Source organism: Pezoporus wallicus, unplaced genomic scaffold (assembly GCF_028554395.1).
Source record: "Pezoporus wallicus isolate ANWC-B61680 ecotype Strahan unplaced genomic scaffold, APGP_CSIRO_Pwel_v1 contig_6999, whole genome shotgun sequence".
In the NCBI taxonomy this organism is placed as follows: domain Eukaryota; kingdom Metazoa; phylum Chordata; class Aves; order Psittaciformes; family Psittacidae; genus Pezoporus; species Pezoporus wallicus.
Window position 1 is genome coordinate 2512201 of NW_026640180.1, and position 20012 is coordinate 2532212.

The 20012-nt window shown below is 39.9% G+C and overlaps 1 protein-coding gene across 5 annotated transcripts in view; it reads left to right on the top strand.

Moving 5' to 3' along the window:
* Nucleotides 1-20012, top strand: part of LOC130603889 (melanopsin-like) — a 67735-nt gene that overhangs the window by 36547 nt on the left and 11176 nt on the right. For 4 of the 5 annotated variants that reach the window (XM_057417994.1, XM_057417998.1, XM_057417995.1 and 1 more), the window contains 6 exons: nucleotides 7303-7445; nucleotides 9516-9649; nucleotides 11119-11322; nucleotides 11745-11916; nucleotides 13630-13785; nucleotides 14920-15027. In XM_057417994.1, the coding sequence (XP_057273977.1) occupies nucleotides 7312-7445; nucleotides 9516-9649; nucleotides 11119-11322; nucleotides 11745-11916; nucleotides 13630-13785; nucleotides 14920-15027 (908 nt within the window). In that variant the 5' untranslated portion in view covers nucleotides 7303-7311. Of the gene's footprint in view, nucleotides 1-2706; nucleotides 2833-7302; nucleotides 7446-9515; nucleotides 9650-11118; nucleotides 11323-11744; nucleotides 11917-13629; nucleotides 13786-14919; nucleotides 15028-20012 lie in introns of those variants that run through there. The other variant, XM_057417997.1, reaches the window with a different exon arrangement.

A 20012-nucleotide genomic window follows, 5' to 3' on the forward strand; every position in this document is an offset into this window, starting at 1 on the left:
ACTATTCACATTTTGACTAAATCCATAAAGCCAGAGGTGGCCAGTGAAGGAATTATAGAATCATAGAATCAACCAGGTTGGAGAAGACCTTTAAGATCATTAAATCCAACCCTTACCCCAGCACTGCCAAGGCCCACCACTAACCCATGGCACTGAAGGCCTCATCTACACAGCGTGTGAACACTTCCAGGGACGGTGACTCCAGCACTGTCCTGGGCAGCCTGTTCCAATGCCTGAGCACCCTCTGGGGAAGGAATTGTTCCTCATCTCCATCTAAACCTCCCCGGTGCAGCTTGAGCCCATTTCATCTTGTCCCATCCCTTGTTCCTTGGGAGCAGAGACCAGCCCCTTCCTGGCTCCATCCTCCTGTCAGGAAGTTGTAGGGTGCGATAAGGTCCCCCCTGAGCCTTCCCTTCTCCAGAATAACCCCCCCCAGGTCCCTCAGCCATTCTCCATCACACTTGTGCTCCAGGCCCTACACCAGCTGCATTGCCCTTCTCTGGCCTGCTGCAGCACCTCAATGTCTCTCCCTTAGTGAGGGGCCTAGAGCTGAACACAGGATTAGAGGTGTGGCCTCACCACTGCCCATTGCAGGGGGACAATCCCTGCCCTGGCCCTGCTGCCACACTGGTACTGGCTCAGGCCAGGACGCTGGCGGCTTCCTGGCTGCCTGGGAACAAGCTGCTCATGTTCAGCTCCATCAAACAGCACCCCCAGCTCCTTCCCCATGAGCAGTTTCCAGGCGCCCTTCCCCAGCCTGAGGTGTTGCAGGAGGTTGTTGTGGCCCAAGTGCAGGCCCTTAGCCTTGTTGAACCTCATCCCATTAGCCACAGCCCACGGAATTGCTCTCAGTTATCAACAGTAAGGAAGAAAATATCCTTTATATATATATATTTATATATATATAAAGTTTAGATGCCCAGAAGCCAGATATATGTTCAAGCTCTTTGAAACCTTAGGGTGGGATGTTCTATCTGCTGCCAGAGACTGGAATTCCAAAGTGTGGTAACATGGTGCCAACATCTGTGGATAGGCTAGCGTGCTCCTGTTAAAAACAGCAAAGTGAGCACCACCTAGAAGTTGTGCTTGCTGTGCCTGAAGCCTGGGACTGCAGGAGTGGGAGAGGGCTTGATCTGAGCAGGTAATGGGTGCTGCAGCACTGTTGCCATCAGCAAACAGTGGCAGCTCGTGAAATTGTTCCTGATGCATGGCACAGTGGGCAGGCTAGACTGGTAGCATCCTGGCTGGAGGCATCCATGACTGGTGAAATGGGAGCAGTAGTCACCTGGCAGCCTGGGATGAGATAGACCAGGACGAGCTATAGAAGCTGAAAGGAGGTGGAGAGGAGAAGGCAGCTCAGGAGAAGAGTCCAGGTTATGCCAAAGTGCTACAGTGCCAGTGAGTTCAGAGCACTCTCACTACTGAGTGGTAAGCGTAGAATAAAGGGATTTATTTGTTTGGGGTGAACTTTGTGTGATTATTAAGGAACTGCAGTTAGCACTAAGATGCTCTGAGGGAGAAAAATTACCTAGGAAAATGTGATGTGTTAGAAGATGAAAATGTAAGTATTTACTGTAGTTTATAAATGATTTCTCCCTGAAGACTGCAGAATATCTTATGTTGAAGGAAGTAACTCTGATGCCATGTTTTGACTACACATGATTTTATTTAATATTCTTTAATCCTTTAAAAATATGAGATTTCTGCCTACTTTGTTGTTGCATTGCGTTAGCAGTCATCCGTTCTCTCATGGCCGAATGGATATGCATTGATGTAGTGTTAGTATTGATTTGATCTGTTGAGTGTGCTGCCTGCCTAAGCATGCATAGCTTGTGTTGTAATTTGAGGTGCATTTGGACATAGCATCAGATATTTCTGAAGGCATTTATGGCCCACTATACCTTCTGATAGTGGGCTTTTGTTTGACTGTCTTTTCAAAAATGCTTAAGTCATGGTTGAATTTGTTTTTTTTTTTTAAGTTTTGCACTCTCAGGTTAGATTTGGATGTGTTTAAATGAACATAAAGTTTCTGTAGAGGAAGATGTTGTGAAGACTTGGTGAGTGCTATTTGCCTTGATTATAAAAGTATACCAGTATTGCAACAGAAATGCCTTCAGGAAGCATACCTTTGGTATTTTGCTTTAAAACTCTCAGGTCTTATAATAAAAATCTGTTGCCTCAAAGTTTTATTAACTCAGATTAATCTGGCAGGGAAAAATATGTGCTAGCTACTTGCCAGTGCTTTCCCACAAAAAACAAGAGAGTAACACAGTGTTCCTCCCAAGGTCGGGTTGTGCAGACACAGTCACTAGAGTAACTTGAAAAAATTGTAGTAAACCCTTGCAGTAAACCCTTGCATTTATTAATTCCTGCCCAAGTGGTGTAACTAGTGCTTGAGGTGGAACACAAGCCAGATTGTTTTACAGCTGCGCTTATTTTCATGTTTATTGTTTACTTTTTATTGTATTATTCTCATGTGAATAATTTTTATTTTAATGTCTTATTAATCATAAAACATATTAGTGATTGATAACCCTTACTTTCATTGACTTATAAGGCTGGATATGCAGACATCTTGTTGAGTACCTTGTTGAGTAACCAATATAATGAGTTCATATATATGAATATTCTCCTGATACTGAAAACTTTATCAGGTTTTGATGGTTTTCTTTTGGATTTTTTAAGAGATTTTTCTACCAATTAGCTATGTACCATTAGATTGCTTGCAACTATGAGAAGTTTAAGCACAGATACTGAGGACCTGAAAGAAAGCATCCTGTCAACAAAGCAGGGGCTGTGCTAAACATGTGAAGTGAAGCATACATACCCCAAGTGAGTCTTGAAGGCAAGTATTGAAAGCTTTTTTCAACTGGCTGTTCATTTCAGTAACAGTCCAGAAGCACTTGCTGGAATGGAATTAACTAGATACATATCTTATTATAGAAAAATATTCTTTTTTCCAGAAACTTATGACCTCTGACTGGATAAACACCCGCCTAAATCTGGAGCAGACGCCTGACTTTGGTACCCGGCTGCCTTTGCTGTTTGTCCTGTTGTACACAGCACTGGCAGTTCCTGTACTTGTTTGTCACTTTTGGATAAACCGCATCAAATTTACAGTTCCATTTGCTTAACCAACTGTTTTCTTAATTAAATGCATATGTGTTTGAGTGCCCCTGGTTTTGGCATGTGAACTGATTGGAATGAGCTGTGAAAGGAGAGTGTCATCCAGAGACTGGTAAGAAAAGTGGCTTTTCCACGTGTGGATGATCACCATTTTGACTTGACTTTCTGAGGACCAAATTCATATGTACTTACAGTGCCATGTTGTAATGCAGTACTTTTAACCAGAACAAGCACAGATGTTGGTTTGTTTTTAGCTGGGGTTTGTTTGTTTATTTTAATACCCAAAGATACTGATATTTTCCACAAATTTTCATTTTAAATATATTTTAAAAAAGTCTGACCATCAGTAGTCACCACATAGCAATAGTCTTCTATTTGCTGATTCAAGAGTTCCTATGTACAATATAATCACTAAGCCCCAAATAATGTCATTTCAAACCAGATGGTGCTTCATACTGAATTACCTCTTACACTGACCATCACAGAAATTACAAGGAACTTGGCAAGTACTACCAACTATCTGGCACATGCAGGTTGTTCCTACCTCATCATACCTAAGTATTATTTACTATTATTCTTTATACAGTTACACTTGGAAATTTCAGACTTAAATGTTTTATACAGTAAAATCAAACTTCTACGTTGTAAATCAATGTAGCAGGTCAGCCCAAGGGGGGCTGCTATGCTGTTAATTCACTCCCTTGTTAGTGTGCATTAATCCCGCATGTAAGCAAGCCCTTACTTAAGCTCATTTCAGTGTCATTTCCATAAGATGAGCTTGCATCCATGACCAAAATCAGAGTGTAAGTAAAGCTTTAGATACTCTTATATCCACCTAATACCAGTCATACAACCCTTTCTGAATTCGATCCAGTATTTTCTACCCCTGAACACTGAAGGGAGCCTGCACTTGCCCTCCTTTTTTAACCACTTTTTTTTGTCTTCTGCATTGCAATCTTTATTAAGCTTACTAGCTGGAAAACAGAAACAGATGGCTCTAATTACTTGGACATCATTTTGTCAGTAAAAATCAAATTACAAAAGCTTTCACAGAGTAACTTTCCTCATCTGTTAAGTTTTCCGTCTTTATTTTGGGAGAAATAGACCAAGTTTATTTTTATATCTGGTGCCTGCATCCGTTGCCAGCTAGTTGAGGGACAGCTGTTAATTGTTTATTCTCTATTTGCCTGCAGATCTCTTGGTTTCCCTGACAGGAAAGTCCTCCAAGCTGCCATGTAGGTGACAGCATTTTGATGTTGTAGTCACATCACATATAAGGGTAAAGCCACATCATGATTTATGAGAGTTGTCAAGTCCAACATCTTATAGAGCCAAAACTCAAGTGACTGTAGCATTAATTTAAAAGGAGCCAAACAAAGTGAGTACAGAATAGGCAAGGATGCCAGAAGCTGGCCCTGCTGCAATTACTGACATCTTCATGGGCTGCTTGTTTACATTTGTGGTTTTTGAGTGAAACAGTATAAATTCTCTTTGATAAAAGAAATAATTTAATTAAACTAGTGGAAATTTTCTAAATAAAACAGGCTAAACAGGTACAAATAGCTTCAAAGTAATCAAAGTTGAGGTTTTCTGTTGGAATATATATATGTATGCGCATAGGTGTGCACATTTATCATCTTAGATCCATATTAGTGTTATAAATGGTTTTCTGTCTTTATCAGATTGCCACATTTCATGTAGCTGGGTGCTTGACACATCCTACTGTCTCAGGCTAACACCAACAGAGTGAATAAGGAGCTGTCTTTTCATTCGGATCTTAAAGTTGTTCTTACTACTATTAATATTGCCACAAAAGGGAATAGTATTTTATGGACTCTTCTGAAGGCAAGATCCCTTCTTCAAAGCCTCTGTAATCCAAGCATTCCTCACTTTAGCTTCTCACTGAGATTGAAGGCTCTGTGTAGCACCGAGTACTTACTGCCTTCCAAATTCCACTCTGTAAGCATTAGTAGTTTATATTTCATCCAATATCACCAGCAAACTGTAATCTAAGTTTACAAATGTGTCACATGAGGCATTTTCAGCTTTTGACATAGTTCATCACCCTTAACTGAATTAACAAAGCCAAAACATCCAAGTCAGCATCTCTTCCGCAGAGAGATAAGGCGAGACACCTTTGGGTGTGAAATTCATAGTGCATTTCTGAAATGAGTTTCTGCAACAGTGAGTACCCATATGGTGAAGTAAACCATAATACATAAAACAGGGAAGTCCTACTTGCCCTGAATTAGATCTGTGTAATATTCCTATATAATAACCCTCTATACAGAAGAATATAGAGGTATTTAGGTGTAAATCCTGAGCATACCCAACAGATAAGCTGGAAAGGAAGAAAAGAAAAAGGATCCTTTCCATTTCTCCCCAGTTTAGGCACCTTGGTATGCATTGCCAGAAATGAGGCAGGGTTCTGATTCAGTGCACGCACACTGCTAAGATTACGTTTGAGGGATAAGGAAAGGAGTTTAATGTTGTTAATTTCTGTGCCCAGGCAGTCCTGCTCTGAAAGCATGGTGCAGCCTGTGCTTGGTGCCACTGAATGGCCACAGCTGCATTTCCTTGCAGGACCTCCCTGTGCACTGCCTGCTCTGACACTACCTCTTGCACCTTCTTCAAGGGTAAATGCTACACAGGGTGACATTTTTTCTTTCTGCCTAATTGCTGGGAACAGCAGTGGCAGCCTCCTGGTGCAGCCAGCATCAGCAGACGCTCCCCTTTCTTTCTTTCTACTTCTAAAGTGATGTTAACTTTGTTGAGGTGTCATGTTGGTGGTAGCCACCCTATGATGGGTAGAGCCCGTCAGACTGACGAGAAGGCTTGAAGGCAGCTTTCTGCTTTGAAGACATAGCTTTTGTACCATTTCCTACATCTTTTCAGCCCCAGGAGCTTTTCTGTCAGTGTTTCTGCTCCAGACCCACTGTTCTGTGGATGCTCGGGCTGTGTTATGCATCTCACCCAGTGCTCCCCATCTCTGAACACAACCCACCCTGGGGAGCACCCCCAGCGGGGTTGTACAGCTGAGGGGATAATGTCCAAAGATAGAACTGTTGTACAAGGAGGGAGCTGTAGTGTATGCACTTCATAAATGAATGAGGAATAATAAAAGGCAGAAAGGAGAAGCAGCAGTATGGGAGGTAAGGAGCTAGCAGCAGGGAAAAAGAAAGGCTATTCTCACCATTTTCAAATGACTGCTTGAATTCTACCAATGGGGTGATAATTAGTATCTTGAACCTGTTCTGTCACCCAGCTCCTCTCTCACAGACCAAAATCAGCTTTGTCTGACACTTGGAACATTACTGAGCCGTGCACCAGAAAACTGCAGTAATGAGAAGCAGGTCTTAGCTGTGACAAGTTGCCTGCGTGAGCACTCTGCATGGCTTAGCTGCTTTTGCCTTGATCAATAAGCATCTCCATCAGGCAATTCAAACTCTTCTTGTTGATAATGCTAATGAGAGCTGTGTGGATTAGCTGTAGGCTGCCCTTCTGCTGAGTTTAGCCAGTGATAAATCTGAATTTGTTTAAAAAGAAGAGAGTTAGTGGGGGTTTATTCATGTGCTGGAGATAAAGGGCAGTGAAAGAGGTGTTAAGACTATTTAATGTATTTGTGCTTACACAGGCAATGCTACACTGCTGTTTGACCTCTGGTCTCCTACCTTTCCCATGGGGAATTCCCAGGTTTTGAAGCACTGTAAATTAGTGGATAGGGAGCTTGGGGAGACCCAGAGGACTTAATGTTTGTTAAGAGTGGGATTTGGTATTAGTGCTCCTAATAATACCAAACTCTGACGGGCAATTCCTTTTTGAACTGAAGTTTGTGTTGTCAGGTAGCTCTGAGCCCTCAAAGTGCAGCAGTTACCATGAGTGAGTTTTATGCTAGTATGTCTGTGCCCTTTCCACATCATCATTGTAACTTCCTTAGTGTTCTTCCCCAGTCTGTTTCCCCTGTTGTGCTTTTTAATATATGTATTGTTAAAGTAATGAAAGTTATTCGAGGAAACTTGATGCTAGGGGCTGTAAAAAGAACTCAGAGGTGTATATTTGATTTGCATGAACTGGGGAAGTGAATGCTCTGCCTTACTTCAACAGGCTGAGCAAGTGTCTCCTGGAATAAGTGTCCTGAATGGGCTAAGCTTTCCTTTTCCTCTGTTTTCCATTCAGGGTTTCAACATGGGCACCCAGCCACACACTGTGACCAAGGCAGAGATCCCTGACTATGTTCTTTACACTGTAGGAACATGCGTGCTCATTATTGGCTCCATTGGCATCATTGGAAACCTTCTAGTCCTCTATGCGTTTTACAGGTACAAAAATTCCTTTTACAGTTCATATGACTGGTTTTAAGGTTCACATCTTGCAAGAAGAGTTAAATACTTTTAATGATAGAAACCACAGTTTCTTAGTTACAGGCTTCCTCACTCACCCTTTAGAATGTGTGGAAATACTTGACAAAAACTGATACTCCTGGAAGGACCAGATGTCCTGGAAGGACCAAGAAAACAGTGTGCTACATGAGATGAACTCATGCCATCAGTGTATTTCCTGCTTCAGGCTGATCATAGGATTTCTGTCAGTTTGTTTGCTCACTTGGCTTGTGCCAGTGTAATAGACAGCCAAAGCTACTGCAGCTGGAGTATGCAAAAATCTAATGAAAAAAAAATAGGCACCTTCTGTCTTACACTGTGATGCTGGCTTTCAAAATCCTCCTCGCTCACTGCTTACTGTCATCATACATGTTTTATGCAGAGGGGGCTCACAGTGCTAGAAACACTGGTGGTGTTATGAACCAAGCATTGTTTTTTTTTATTCTTAAATGTTTATGACAAATAGTTTAGTTATTTTGAATAACTGGCTTTTAATATGAGGTAGAGAAGAAATGGGATCCCCTGCAACTGTAGATAACGTCATGATTTTTGAAATGCAGTGCAAGCTCTGTTTTTCTTGAAATTTCTTTGTTTAGCTGCTGCAATCAAAGCATTAAATTGTCAAAGAAGGAAAATCTCCATAGGCAAAGGTGTGAACTCTCTCACCTAGTTGATGCAGTAGACCCAAGGTTTTGTTAGAATTGCAGCAGCACTGAGATGGCTTTTTCAATTTCTTTTTCAGTATTACTTTATCTGCATGAGGAAAGAAATTAATGTTATCTGCAAATAGTGGTATTTTAAAGCACATCAGAAAGTCCTCAGTTGTTAAACTTTCTACACTAAAGGAGGTGTTTGAGGGAGAAGAAACAAGTCTTTAAGATTACTGCATGCAGTTTGTAAGAATAGAATTATTTATAAATCCTGCTTCTTCCCTATATCTCAAAGAGTATGCCAAATTGCCTCTTTTTGCATTATATGTACCAACTCTGTGAAAAGCCCTGAATTCATAGGCTAGATATCAGAGCACTTTACTTCACCATGCAACTAATACAGAGGTTGACATTGAAGGACTACTAGTTCACTGTTACGCCTTCTCAGTATATCCTTCAAAAGTGACAGTCTTAAGGTAGATTTGGGTGACATGAACTCACAGACTCACAGATTAACTTAACTTTCCTAGTGGGACATAATATTCAATCAGAGCAACAAGGGCATATTCAACCAAATAACCCTAAGTAAAAGTGAGAGGTTCTTTATTATGCTACCAGTATCCGTATTCCTCTTGGCCAGAGCCAAGGGTAACCTTGAATACCAGCAGAAAGTTTCCAAGGTGGTTGTGACTCCAGATATCTGTATGAAGTGAGGCTACATGAAGTGGTGAGATGTGGGGAAAAAAACCCTGGAAGTGATGTTTATTTTCTTTGGATAAATTTTGCTTGCAGACTGGCTGCTGCTTTCACACTCTGTTCTGGAATTCAATGCTGCCTGCGATCTGCAGCTGAGAGCTTTTGTTCTCCCTTACAAGATGTATATGAGAAGTATTTATTTCAAATCTCTGTGCATGCTTTGCTTGTGTTGCATCACTTTGCAAAGGGTCATTTAATCAGTGGTAATGTGGTGATTCCTGAGGTCAGCAGCTTTTAAAAATTCACCTAAAGGAGGTTCTTTGGCTCTGTAACTGCTTCAGATCCTGGTCTTGTGTAGTGCCAGACACTTGCAGTATTACTGCACTTATAGGGAAGTGCTCTTGTCCTGAACAAATTAATATTTTTCAAGATAGCTAGAATTCTCCTCATTTTCAAGTAGAAACAACCTATTTTATCCCACCTGCTTTTGTCAGTTGTCATTTTGAAATAACTACATCTGTGGCTGCAGTAATTGCTTGACGATTAACAATTGGCTGACTGTAAGTAACCACTGGATAGTATTTGTTCATGCTAGTAAGCCAAGTTATAAAGTTAACTGTTCACTTTGTCTATTTAAAATCATGTTATTTCTCATGTTTTTAAGCAACAAGAAGCTGAGGACACCCCAAAACTACTTTATAATGAATTTGGCTGTGAGTGACTTCCTGATGTCAGCTTCTCAGGCACCCATGTGCTTTGTCAACAGCTTGCATAGAGAGTGGATACTTGGAGATATAGGTACTTTTCAACATTAATTTGTTTCTCACCAGCTCTATACTGCCTGCAGCCCATTTTAGCTATTACAACCTTGACTTGTGCTGTGGAGACAGTAGCACAAGGCTCTTGAGTGACATCAGTCAGCATGATAGCGCATGTTTTGCGTTACATATGTCATTCTTTGCTCTTACTTATTTTGGAAAGAAAGGAATCAAGATCAACATGTAATCATCTTACCCTTTAGCTCGTATGGGCAAATGCAATGACTGTAGATGGGTAGAAAAGTTTTATTAAGTTGTAATTATTTTTTGCTGTATTAGTTTAAGAGGGAGTTATTTTTATTTAGAAATATATGCCGATATCCACTAGCATGCTTCTAGGAATCTCACATTTAATTAAGAGAATTAACTAACAAGAGTCAGTTGAGGACTCTGCAAATTTAAGCTCCTTTCTTTCCAACTGTAAAAAAACAAAAGTGATGCATGCTCAAATTATAGTTGAAATGTGAGTATAGCAAGTTCTTCAGAAGTCTCAATGCTCTGCTTAGTGCTGCTGATCACATCATTGGGTGAAAATTTGCACCAAATAGTGGTTGTGTATTGGTGGAGCAAGCCCAGAGACCATGTATTATTTAGTGGCGCAGAAGGGACTCTTCTGCAATTTGAGGATGTTTTTAGTTCTGTTCGTGCCCTTAGATAAGATCACTGTAAAATCATGCTGCTACAAAGTGAAGCAATTGATTTGGGTTGAGTGGCATTCGGTCCTTTATTGCAGGTTATTTATAAAAACTTTAGAAGAAGTCTGCTTTAAGGTTGAATCTAGTGTTTTGACTGCCTCCTATTACCAGTGGGCTGTTGTCTATATCCACATGGGTTGACACAAGATCTCAAAAAATGAATGATCATTTGACACAGGCTTCTGAATCAAATTAGGCGCAGTCTAACTCTACAATATTTCATCTGCTAGTGCAACGCGTGAATGCAAAAAAGGAGAAAAAACCCTGCTTCATTTAAAAACTGACAGTTTTTTTAAAAGTGCTCCAGCTGGTCTTTTAACCATCAGATTTAAACCACTTCTACATTTTTAAGCCATATAAACCAAAGCCATTGTTTTAAACACTCATCTGTCATTAGCAGACAGATGTCTGCTGCAGCCTGGTAAGATCAATATACTGGGCAATAATCCAGGAAAATGTAACTTTAATTAGATTGGATTTTATTTGAGGCAGTTTTCCATTAACAAAAGATTCCCAGTTGCAGCCCACAGGGGAGAGTAGGACTTGTTAAATACATATATTTGTATTTTATTAGTATTTGTGGGTTTTCTAATGAGCTTTTAATAACCATGAAATTGTGAGACTAAGAAAAACCTACTAATGGGAGAGAAGTACTGAGCCAGGAAAAAACTTGGGAGGTTTTTCATGTCAGACTCTGAGAGAAAACATGCATCTGTTTTACGAAAATCACTGACATTGCCGTTTTCTGCTTCAGGCTGTGACTTGTACGCTTTCTGTGGGGCACTCTTCGGAATAACTTCAATGATGACTTTATTAGCTATTTCTGTTGACCGCTACCTTGTGATCACTAAGCCCCTGCAATCCATACAGTGGAGCTCAAAGAAACGCACCATGCAGATCATCGCTGTTGTGTGGCTGTACTCACTGGCATGGAGTGTGGCTCCGCTCCTCGGGTGGAGTATGTTGTCCGCTCTCTCTCTCTTCTAGTATTCCCTGTGTGGCCTCTTTTAGCCTTGCTTGGGGTACAAATGAGATCTTTAATAAATTCTTGGGAGGATGCCTAGCCACTGCCTCATGGTTTGTTGTCATACCAAATATTTGTATATGTTGCAGAGCAGATAGCCTCCTCCCCTTACACCAGGTTGCATTCAAGCAGAACAAACTGCAGATGGAGTATTAGGTGTATATGAGAGTCTGGCAGTCAGGAGCTCCTCTCCACACATGCACTCACATTCCGAGATCACACATATAATATGGCCAACCCAGCTCTTGCAGACTATGTATATAGTACAGGGTTTATTTTAAGCGCTCAGTTGTTGGATCAGCAACTGCGCAAGCTTTGGGTGTATGTGTGAATAATGTATTCCATATATTTCATAGGTTCCTATGTGCCTGAGGGGTTGATGATATCCTGTACATGGGACTATGTAACCTACTCCCCTGCAAACCGAAGTTACACCATGATTTTATGTTGCTGCGTGTTTTTTATTCCCCTGATAATAATATTCCATTGTTATTTATCTATGTTCCTGGCCATAAGACGTACTGGCAGGTAAGCAATGTAGCTGAAATAACTAAATTTCCCTTTTCTTGTATTAGAACACTTTCTCGATTTCTTCAGCTGCAGAAAAATCTGAATTAAAAATTAATCCTAAATGAAACTGGAAATTAAGTGGCAGATCATTAACAACTGTGACTAGACAAATATTTTCCTCAATATAAAAGCTGGAATGGGTGTGTGTATTTTGGCGTAGGGGAAGAAGTCTCTGGTGTTTCTAATCTTATCACAATGTGCAGTAGTTAATAATACATCAGATATTTTGATAGTTTGGATTATTTGTATCTCAGATTTGCGATACAAGGAACATGGTCCTTGTGCATTCCAGCACAGTTTTCAGCATGTAGCAATGGGGGCATCATCTGCCTTTGAGCTGCCTTGTAAACATAACATTTCCTCATACTTTTTGTCAGTTTTATTTAAGGCAGGCATCCCAGAAAACCTTGTGATTCACTCAAGCATTACAACTGTACACACAATATCTGGCTGTGCTTGCTAGTACACTTTCTTTTTTCTTTCCCAGATTCTTGGTCTAGATTTGAAATAAAAAAAAAATCATCAGTTTTAGATCTGTAAAATAACTTCATTTTGGTTAGTTATTTCCCTTGTAATAAGCACATGACTTATCTCTAGTCTGATCCAATACCGGATGGGATTGCGAATCCTTCCCACTGCTTTCAGTGTCACCAGCACTGATGGCTTTCCTCTGTGCCTAGGCACTTATTGAAGTTGTTTGGCTTCACCAGGCTAAATTCCATTTAAACAAACATGTTTAGCTATATGCCTAAATTGAACTTCTTACTGAACTTTATATTTTGTCCTTAGTCTTGGCTTTTAAGAATGAATCTTAAAAACAATGGTGTCTTGTACACTGATGAAGCACCAATGGCCACAGGATTTTTCTGTGCCTTTTGCTCACTAATACAGTACACTCACTTTATGAGTATGTTCATACTGCACCAGGAAACAGTTTGTTACCCTGCTGGCTAATAATCCCTGACATATATATCTTCATTTAAAAACATTGATATATAAAAATTGTTATTTCTATGCTAAACCATATGAAACAATCTTTCTAATAAATTGGGAGGGTGTTCGTCAGATATGAGAAGATAATTTGATTGGGCCTTTTTTTAGCAAAAACATTAGGACAACCTATTGTACTCTGCTCTGAAAAGACTCTTCTTCAGTGAATGAATCTGCAGGGAATGTCTCTGTAAGCGTTTGGGGCCAGGTTCCTCAGATTAGTCAGGCTGTTCCAGCACATATTACTTCACGAGCTGAATTTCTGCAAGCTGTTACTCCTTTGAAAAGCAAAAGCCATAAGATTTGATTTTTGCATCCAGCTGTGCCTTTGCTTGCTCCATTGAGAGCAATGTAGGGAAAGGGGTGCCAATTTCTTTACCCTCCCAAACTGAAACCCTCCTTGTGATAGGATAAGGACACGGCAGTTCTGTGCTGTAGTCCCAGGGGTTCTTCTGGCACAATTCCACAGTTACACACACAAACAAAGCTCAGACAAAATGCCTGGGACCATTTCACTACATGAACTACCAGAGTTTTTAAATATCAGAGGACAAAAGAAGAGGTAGAGGAGGGAAAGATGAAATCTGCTTCACTTTGCATATTGCTGAGAACATATTAGAGATGTTGCACCTCACTTTTTTACTCTCCTGCTGATGTGTTTGTATTCTTTTTCCCTCACAGAGATGTTCAAAAGCTAGGGTCCTGCAGCAGGAAATCCTACCTCTCTCAATCCATGAAGAATGAATGGAAACTGGCAAAAATTGCTTTTGTGGTCATCATTGTGTTTGTCTTGTCCTGGTCTCCATATGCTTGTGTCACCTTGATTGCCTGGGCAGGGTAAGTGGAAACATCCAAAGATGCATGGGTTATGCTGAAACATGAATATAATTACTACTGTACCCACAAGAAGCAGATCTCCCTTTGAAAGGCTTTTAAATAGTTATTATATTACAGGTGATATTGCATTCTTCACTATATTCTTGTCCATAAAGATAGAAAAGGGGTTATTTTTCTTTGTATTTTAAAACTATTATGACTTTCTATCTGCATTTTGGCATACGTTGTTTCCTCTCCCCCAAGATACTTTCTTTGTATGAATTGGAGGACTTATCTCTTCTAATACCTGTTCTCTCAAGAAGCTTCCTCCATACACTGCTGGCTCTGACAAAGGTCAGAAGATAAGTTATATTCCCTCATATTCACCCCTGAGCTCCCATCTTCCTCCAGCTGCTTGCTGCTCTCTGCTCCAAAGGGACATGTTTTCTTGCCAGTGCACATTCTTGATTTCAAGGTCAGATCGGACAGGGCTTGGAGCAACCTTGTCTAGTGAAAGATGTCCCTGCCCATGGCGGAGGTTGGAACTGAATTATCTTTAAAGGTCCCTTCTAACCCAAACTATTTTGTGATTCTGTATTAGTTGTAATTATCCACTGCTGACACTGATCAGACATGATTGGCTGTGGGTTAAGAAGAAAATATTGGTTCCAAATAATTTCTAGTCCTCTCTTCCTTCTGCAGTGTTTGCAACTAAATCATTGACAACCTTTGCTGTGCAGCACAGATGTTATTGCTGAAAGACTTTTAGGTTTGATCTTGTTTCCTTTTTTTATTGCCATTCACTTTTTCCAGATGGCCACAGTAGGCTTAATTTAGGGTGGTGTTGTTTCTTTTTTTTAATTTTATTTTACTTTTTTTTTCCTCTGGTGTAGAAACAGGGAAGGTGATTCTACATGTTCCTGGTTACCCTCAAATAGATAACTAATTATTTGCAAATGTTCCATTTTCCCCAGATAAATGAAATCATAGTATGTGCTGTCAAATGCAAGCCTTTCTTCTGAGCAAGGAATGCATGTGAATGAATTAACATTTAGTACGCAGCACAAAAATCATCAAAAAGAGTAATAAATATGTTTTAATAATTTGATATCAATCCATGGCATAGCTGTGTGTAATGTTTTTGCTTTGTTTTAGTCGAGCCAACACCCTAACACCGTATTCCAAATCTGTGCCAGCAGTTATTGCCAAAGCTTCTGCAATCTACAACCCCATCATATATGCAATAATTCACCCAAGATACAGGTACAGTAAACATATAATTATGTCTGTAACTGTACTTACAGTTGTGGTTTTTACAATAAATGAACTACACTCATTCCTGCACCCTTATCCCATGCAGTGTGTGCTCCTGCCCTGATCACCCCATGATGGGATCCAGATAATTAGAGCCTTCACTGCATCCATCTGGTACAGGGCAAGCTGCACAGCATATGGAGCTCCAGATGTGGCCTCGGAGGTGGCCAACAGGGGAGAGCAGTCCCTGTCTTCACCTTTCTTCCCCCTCACAACCCTGCTTTGTCCTGTGGGGCTGCACAACACTGTGACTGACATAAGAAGGAGCTGATACTCAGGGACATCTTTTGCCATATCAAGGACAGCCGCAAAAGGTTTCTCCAGATAATAGGTCCCAACCAGCAGGGTTCAAAATCCTGTCATCACCAATTTAAGCAACTGTATATGTTCAAGGTTTGGTTTTCTGAAGCACTTCAGTTGTTCTCTTTACACCAGCTTCAGTACAAATGTGAATAAGTTGTTGGTCTTTGGGAGAAGCTCTGTAAGAAGCAAACAGCATTTTCATAGCAGTTCTGTGCAAAGTTGAGAGCTGTAGGAAGCTGGTAATCCAGGTAGAGCTCCATGCAAATGAGCAAGTTTTCCAAATATACTGAAAATACTGCCTTTTCATTATCAGGCTTGCTAACTTTGGTCAAGTATTTGCCTTTGAAAAACAAAGCAAACATTTCTGAAATACTCTGTGGAAAGAAGCATTTTCTGAAGGCTGGCTTCATATTTGTTTAATTTAGTTGGTTCAGGGAAAAGAATCTCAATTCTTGGCTTTTTCAAAAATTAGCTTTGACTTAAAAAAGTTCTGCACTACACTAAAGGGGTTCAATGGGCAAAATGTTGATCACTTCTCTGAAACACCTGAATGGATTTTGCAGACATAAAATATTTCTGACCCTATGCCTACATAAACAAATTATAGTATAATTCTACTTATTATTACAGATATCAATTACTGTGTATTTTAAAACAGAACACTGCCAACCCAGCACAGTTTCACTAACAAATACTCAAGCACTATTCAGACTCAATAAGCTGCATGGGTAGCCAACTTTTCTTGCCTTTTTAGTTCCTTCTCAAGCCACTGACAGCCAGTGAATGAGTTTCTGAGCTGAAAGCTATGAATTCTGCATTTTTATCCAGGCCCTTTCTGACTGCAGCAACGTAAGGAACAGAGTATGAAGATAACTTGTTCCCACAGAGTAGATGATTAGAAAGGTAATGATGCATTGTAAAAAGATTTCCATACTGTCTCTCTGATGGGAAATCTACAGAAATAGGTGAATAGAATGATAATTTAATATACCATAACAGACACTTCTCTAAAGAATCAGAAACCTTTCCCTTTGCAGAAGAAAGTCTATTATAATCTCCTTTAATAACTTCTCTAGAGCACCCCAATTGGTCTCCAGAGACCAGATCAGCCTTCCCTGACATTTGAGGAAAGCATGAGAAGGAGCCACCTTGCATTTTAGAAAGGTCACCTGCTCTTTGTGCAAGTTAGGACCTGCAGGCATACAGAGCATGGACACATCTAAAATGATTATGTTCTCAGTCATGTGGTCCTAGAAGGGGTTACAAAGGACTTAACAAAGTATTTTTGCAAGGGAATAATCTGGTGTGGTGTTCTTCTGAATGATTTCAAACAAGGACAAACTTACCTTGCACTTCCCAGACACTATGCAAGCTAAAACTTCTTTTTTGTAGTCGATGTTTTATTTAGACATGTCCTGCCAGCTTCAGCTGAGAAACATGTTCAGGTCCTGGCAAAGTGAGTCACTTCTGTTAAAACTTCTAAAACACTTGGTTTCCAAAAATCTGGTGAAATTTGGGGGTTTTAGAGGGTTGTTTCTGAGGGATTTTTTTTGTTTGGTTAGTGTAAGGAAAGAGAGATGACTCCATTGTGTTCTCAGCCCTATCTCCAGCATTAGGTGGGCTGCTAAATGTTTTTTTCTTTCCCACCTTCGCAACCCACAGCAGGGCACTCCAAAGAAGCTATACCTCATGTATATAGCTCAGAGCTTGGACCTTCCAGAGCTGTACATAACGTGTACACAGTGAAACATACTATATAAGCATCTTGCTTTTTATATAATAATGAACTGCTATTCAGCATATCTCTAGATTTTTCTGCAAGTCTTTCAAAGTGTATCTTCCACAAAAGGATGCTACATTGAGTATGGATGAAATATGGCTATGCCACCGCGGTAAATGTGATAAATGTACGAATGCCACTAGATGGCAGGGTTAGTCGTCGGTATGAGGTTTGTTTCACCCAGGAAGTGGAAAAGCTGTTGAGTTACATAGCCCGAGAACTAGGATTTGGCAGCTGGAAACTGAGTTTAGTGTTTTGAATGTCTAATAAATGACAGTGAGGTTGTAAGAACAGTTAAAGGTTCTCAGAAAGCTGGTGGAAATACACCCAGAAATAATGAAAACATATATAATGCTTGAAAATGCCTGTTATCATAACTAACATCATTTTACATCCTCCAAGAACCTGAGCTTATCTTAGTTTCTGAAGGATCCAGGGAATTTTAATTTAGAACAGGAGAAGGACGAGTCTCTTATGGCTTGCAGAAGTTGATGAGAAGTTTTGCATTGCTGGCTGACCCATTTTGAACCTGGTATTATTTTTTCTGATCCAAAGCTATTATGTTGAGTGATTCCTTATATTATTTCTGCAAGGTCAAGTGAGTGTTTTCAAAGCAGATACCATAGAGCAAACTACTTCAATTAGTCTTTTTCCTATCACCAGCATTGGCTTTTCCAAGTAAAGCTGAAAAAGGCTGGAGTCCACAAGATTTCAGACACTCTTGAAAAGTGTTTTGTTTTACTTTTTCCCTGCTTCCTAATTTGTATTTCTAAATATATCAACAAGAGAAGTGTTTACGGAGTTCTTGTGAAGGCTTTTCATAGACCTGAGAGTATTCACGTCAGGAAAAGCAGTATTGTTGGGTCCCTTGTGATCAATTAAACATGCAGTTTTAAAACTGAAAAAGCAGCTACAGTACACCAGAAACTGAGCTGGTGACAATATGTTGGCAGGACCAATTTTGCTTGAACAGTAAATAATGAATATGTATGTAGAGATCAGTGTTTTTGGGTATTTTCCAAATTTTCTAATAATTCATGTTATGAGTTGAAAGTAATTTATTTAATGATGGATAAATCAGGCCCAAGACTTAAGGGTTCATGCAGGGGATGAATTACCATTTTGCATTGGTACTACCAAAACAAATTAAATCTATGTTATTTTCCAGATCTTTCTAGAAGGAGGCATCTAGAAATCAGGACCTAAAGAATTCAGATATGGCCCAAACCAAAAAATGTACAGCTACAACAGCAAGGGGCTTTTTTGCACAGAGAATTGCTGTCACTGCATCTTAACACCCCAACAAATCAGAGAAGTCTTTTTGTGGGGTTTCCTTACCCTAAGCAATGAAAAATAAAAGTAAATTACAAAGGTGTAACAGAAAATGTAACAATGACCTTTGTGCTAGCACTTGGCTTTTAAGAACTGGTCTAGAGGTTAATTGTTGTATACCCCTGCCAACCCCCTTCGCCACCAGGATAAAGAAGAAAAATACTTCTCTTCCTGATAACTGCCACTAGAAATAATAAATATGAATAAGTAAGGAAATGTGCACAGATTTTTAATTCAGGAAATGCTGTTTTGGGTGGGAATAAAGTTTTTACTCCTTAAACAATCTCTATGAGAGAGACTGTCACTTGGCTGTGTTAGTCATTGCAGAAACTTTCTTAGATTTTGGAAGTTTTAGGTTTTGTAGTCATTTGTTCATAGCAAGCAGGGAAATTCTGCACCTTTGTGTTTCCAATTTGCTCCCAAGGGAAACACAATTATACAAAAATTACTTGTTCTAAAGTGCTCCATCATAAACAGCTGAATAATCATAAATATTTTTTATTTGTATTATTTTATCAAAAATGTGTTTGAAATTACTGCATATTTCAGTTTTGCTTACTTTTATTTCAAAGGATTATAAAGATACCATTAAATAAGCACCTCAGTTTATACCTACTTTATACTTCACACATACAGTATTAAAACACATTTCAAAACCTGTTATTTCATTCTAGCCCACAAAATGTCCCTCAACAGTCCTCCCAAATATTAGTAAAACTGAAACTCTGGTCCCTCAAGGCATCAATAATGTTCTTATATTGTCTTTGAAAATTCATCATTAGATATAAATTTCCTGAACCTTCAGCGTGCAGAGGTCTCTGCATGAAATCCTTCTTAATAAACAGGATGGTATGTTTTACACAAACCTGAAGTTCTTGAATACTTTACAGCCCTAGGTAGGCTGTGGCTGACATCAAAAGTTACAGCTATGTCTTAGGGAAGTGGTTGAGCTTCTCAGCTGGGGATAAAAGCTGTCAGCTGCTTTTTCAGCACCAGCCTGAGGTCTTCAATATGAAAATGAGCTTACTGGGGCTTGGCATTTTCTCATGTCCTGCAAACCCCTGCTGATTCTCAAAACTTCTTATTTTCTGCACAAGACTAGCTCCCTTTTTTATCCAGCACCATGTGGGCAGCCTTCTACACCTCCAAGCAGCTGGCAGGCATCTCAGCAGAATCAGGAACAATGGTGTGACAGGAAGCTTTCTTCAGTCCTCGTCTCCACTGTAGGCACAGAATTGCAGTTCAGTTGCCTTTGAAGTTATAAGTAAGGACACACAAGAGTCTGGTATACTGAGAATCATGATGATGGCAAGTATTGGGGTTTGTGGGGTTTGGTGGTGGTGGTGGGTTTGTTTTTGACTGACAAACTAGTGACCCCATAATCAGGTCCCTGAGACTTGAATGTGTAGGATCTTTTCTGAGAACAGAAATGATGACTTAAAATATACTAATTATTCAACAAACCCAGTAACTATAGAAGCAAAGATTCTGCAATATATATCCGCTTGACTTGCATCTC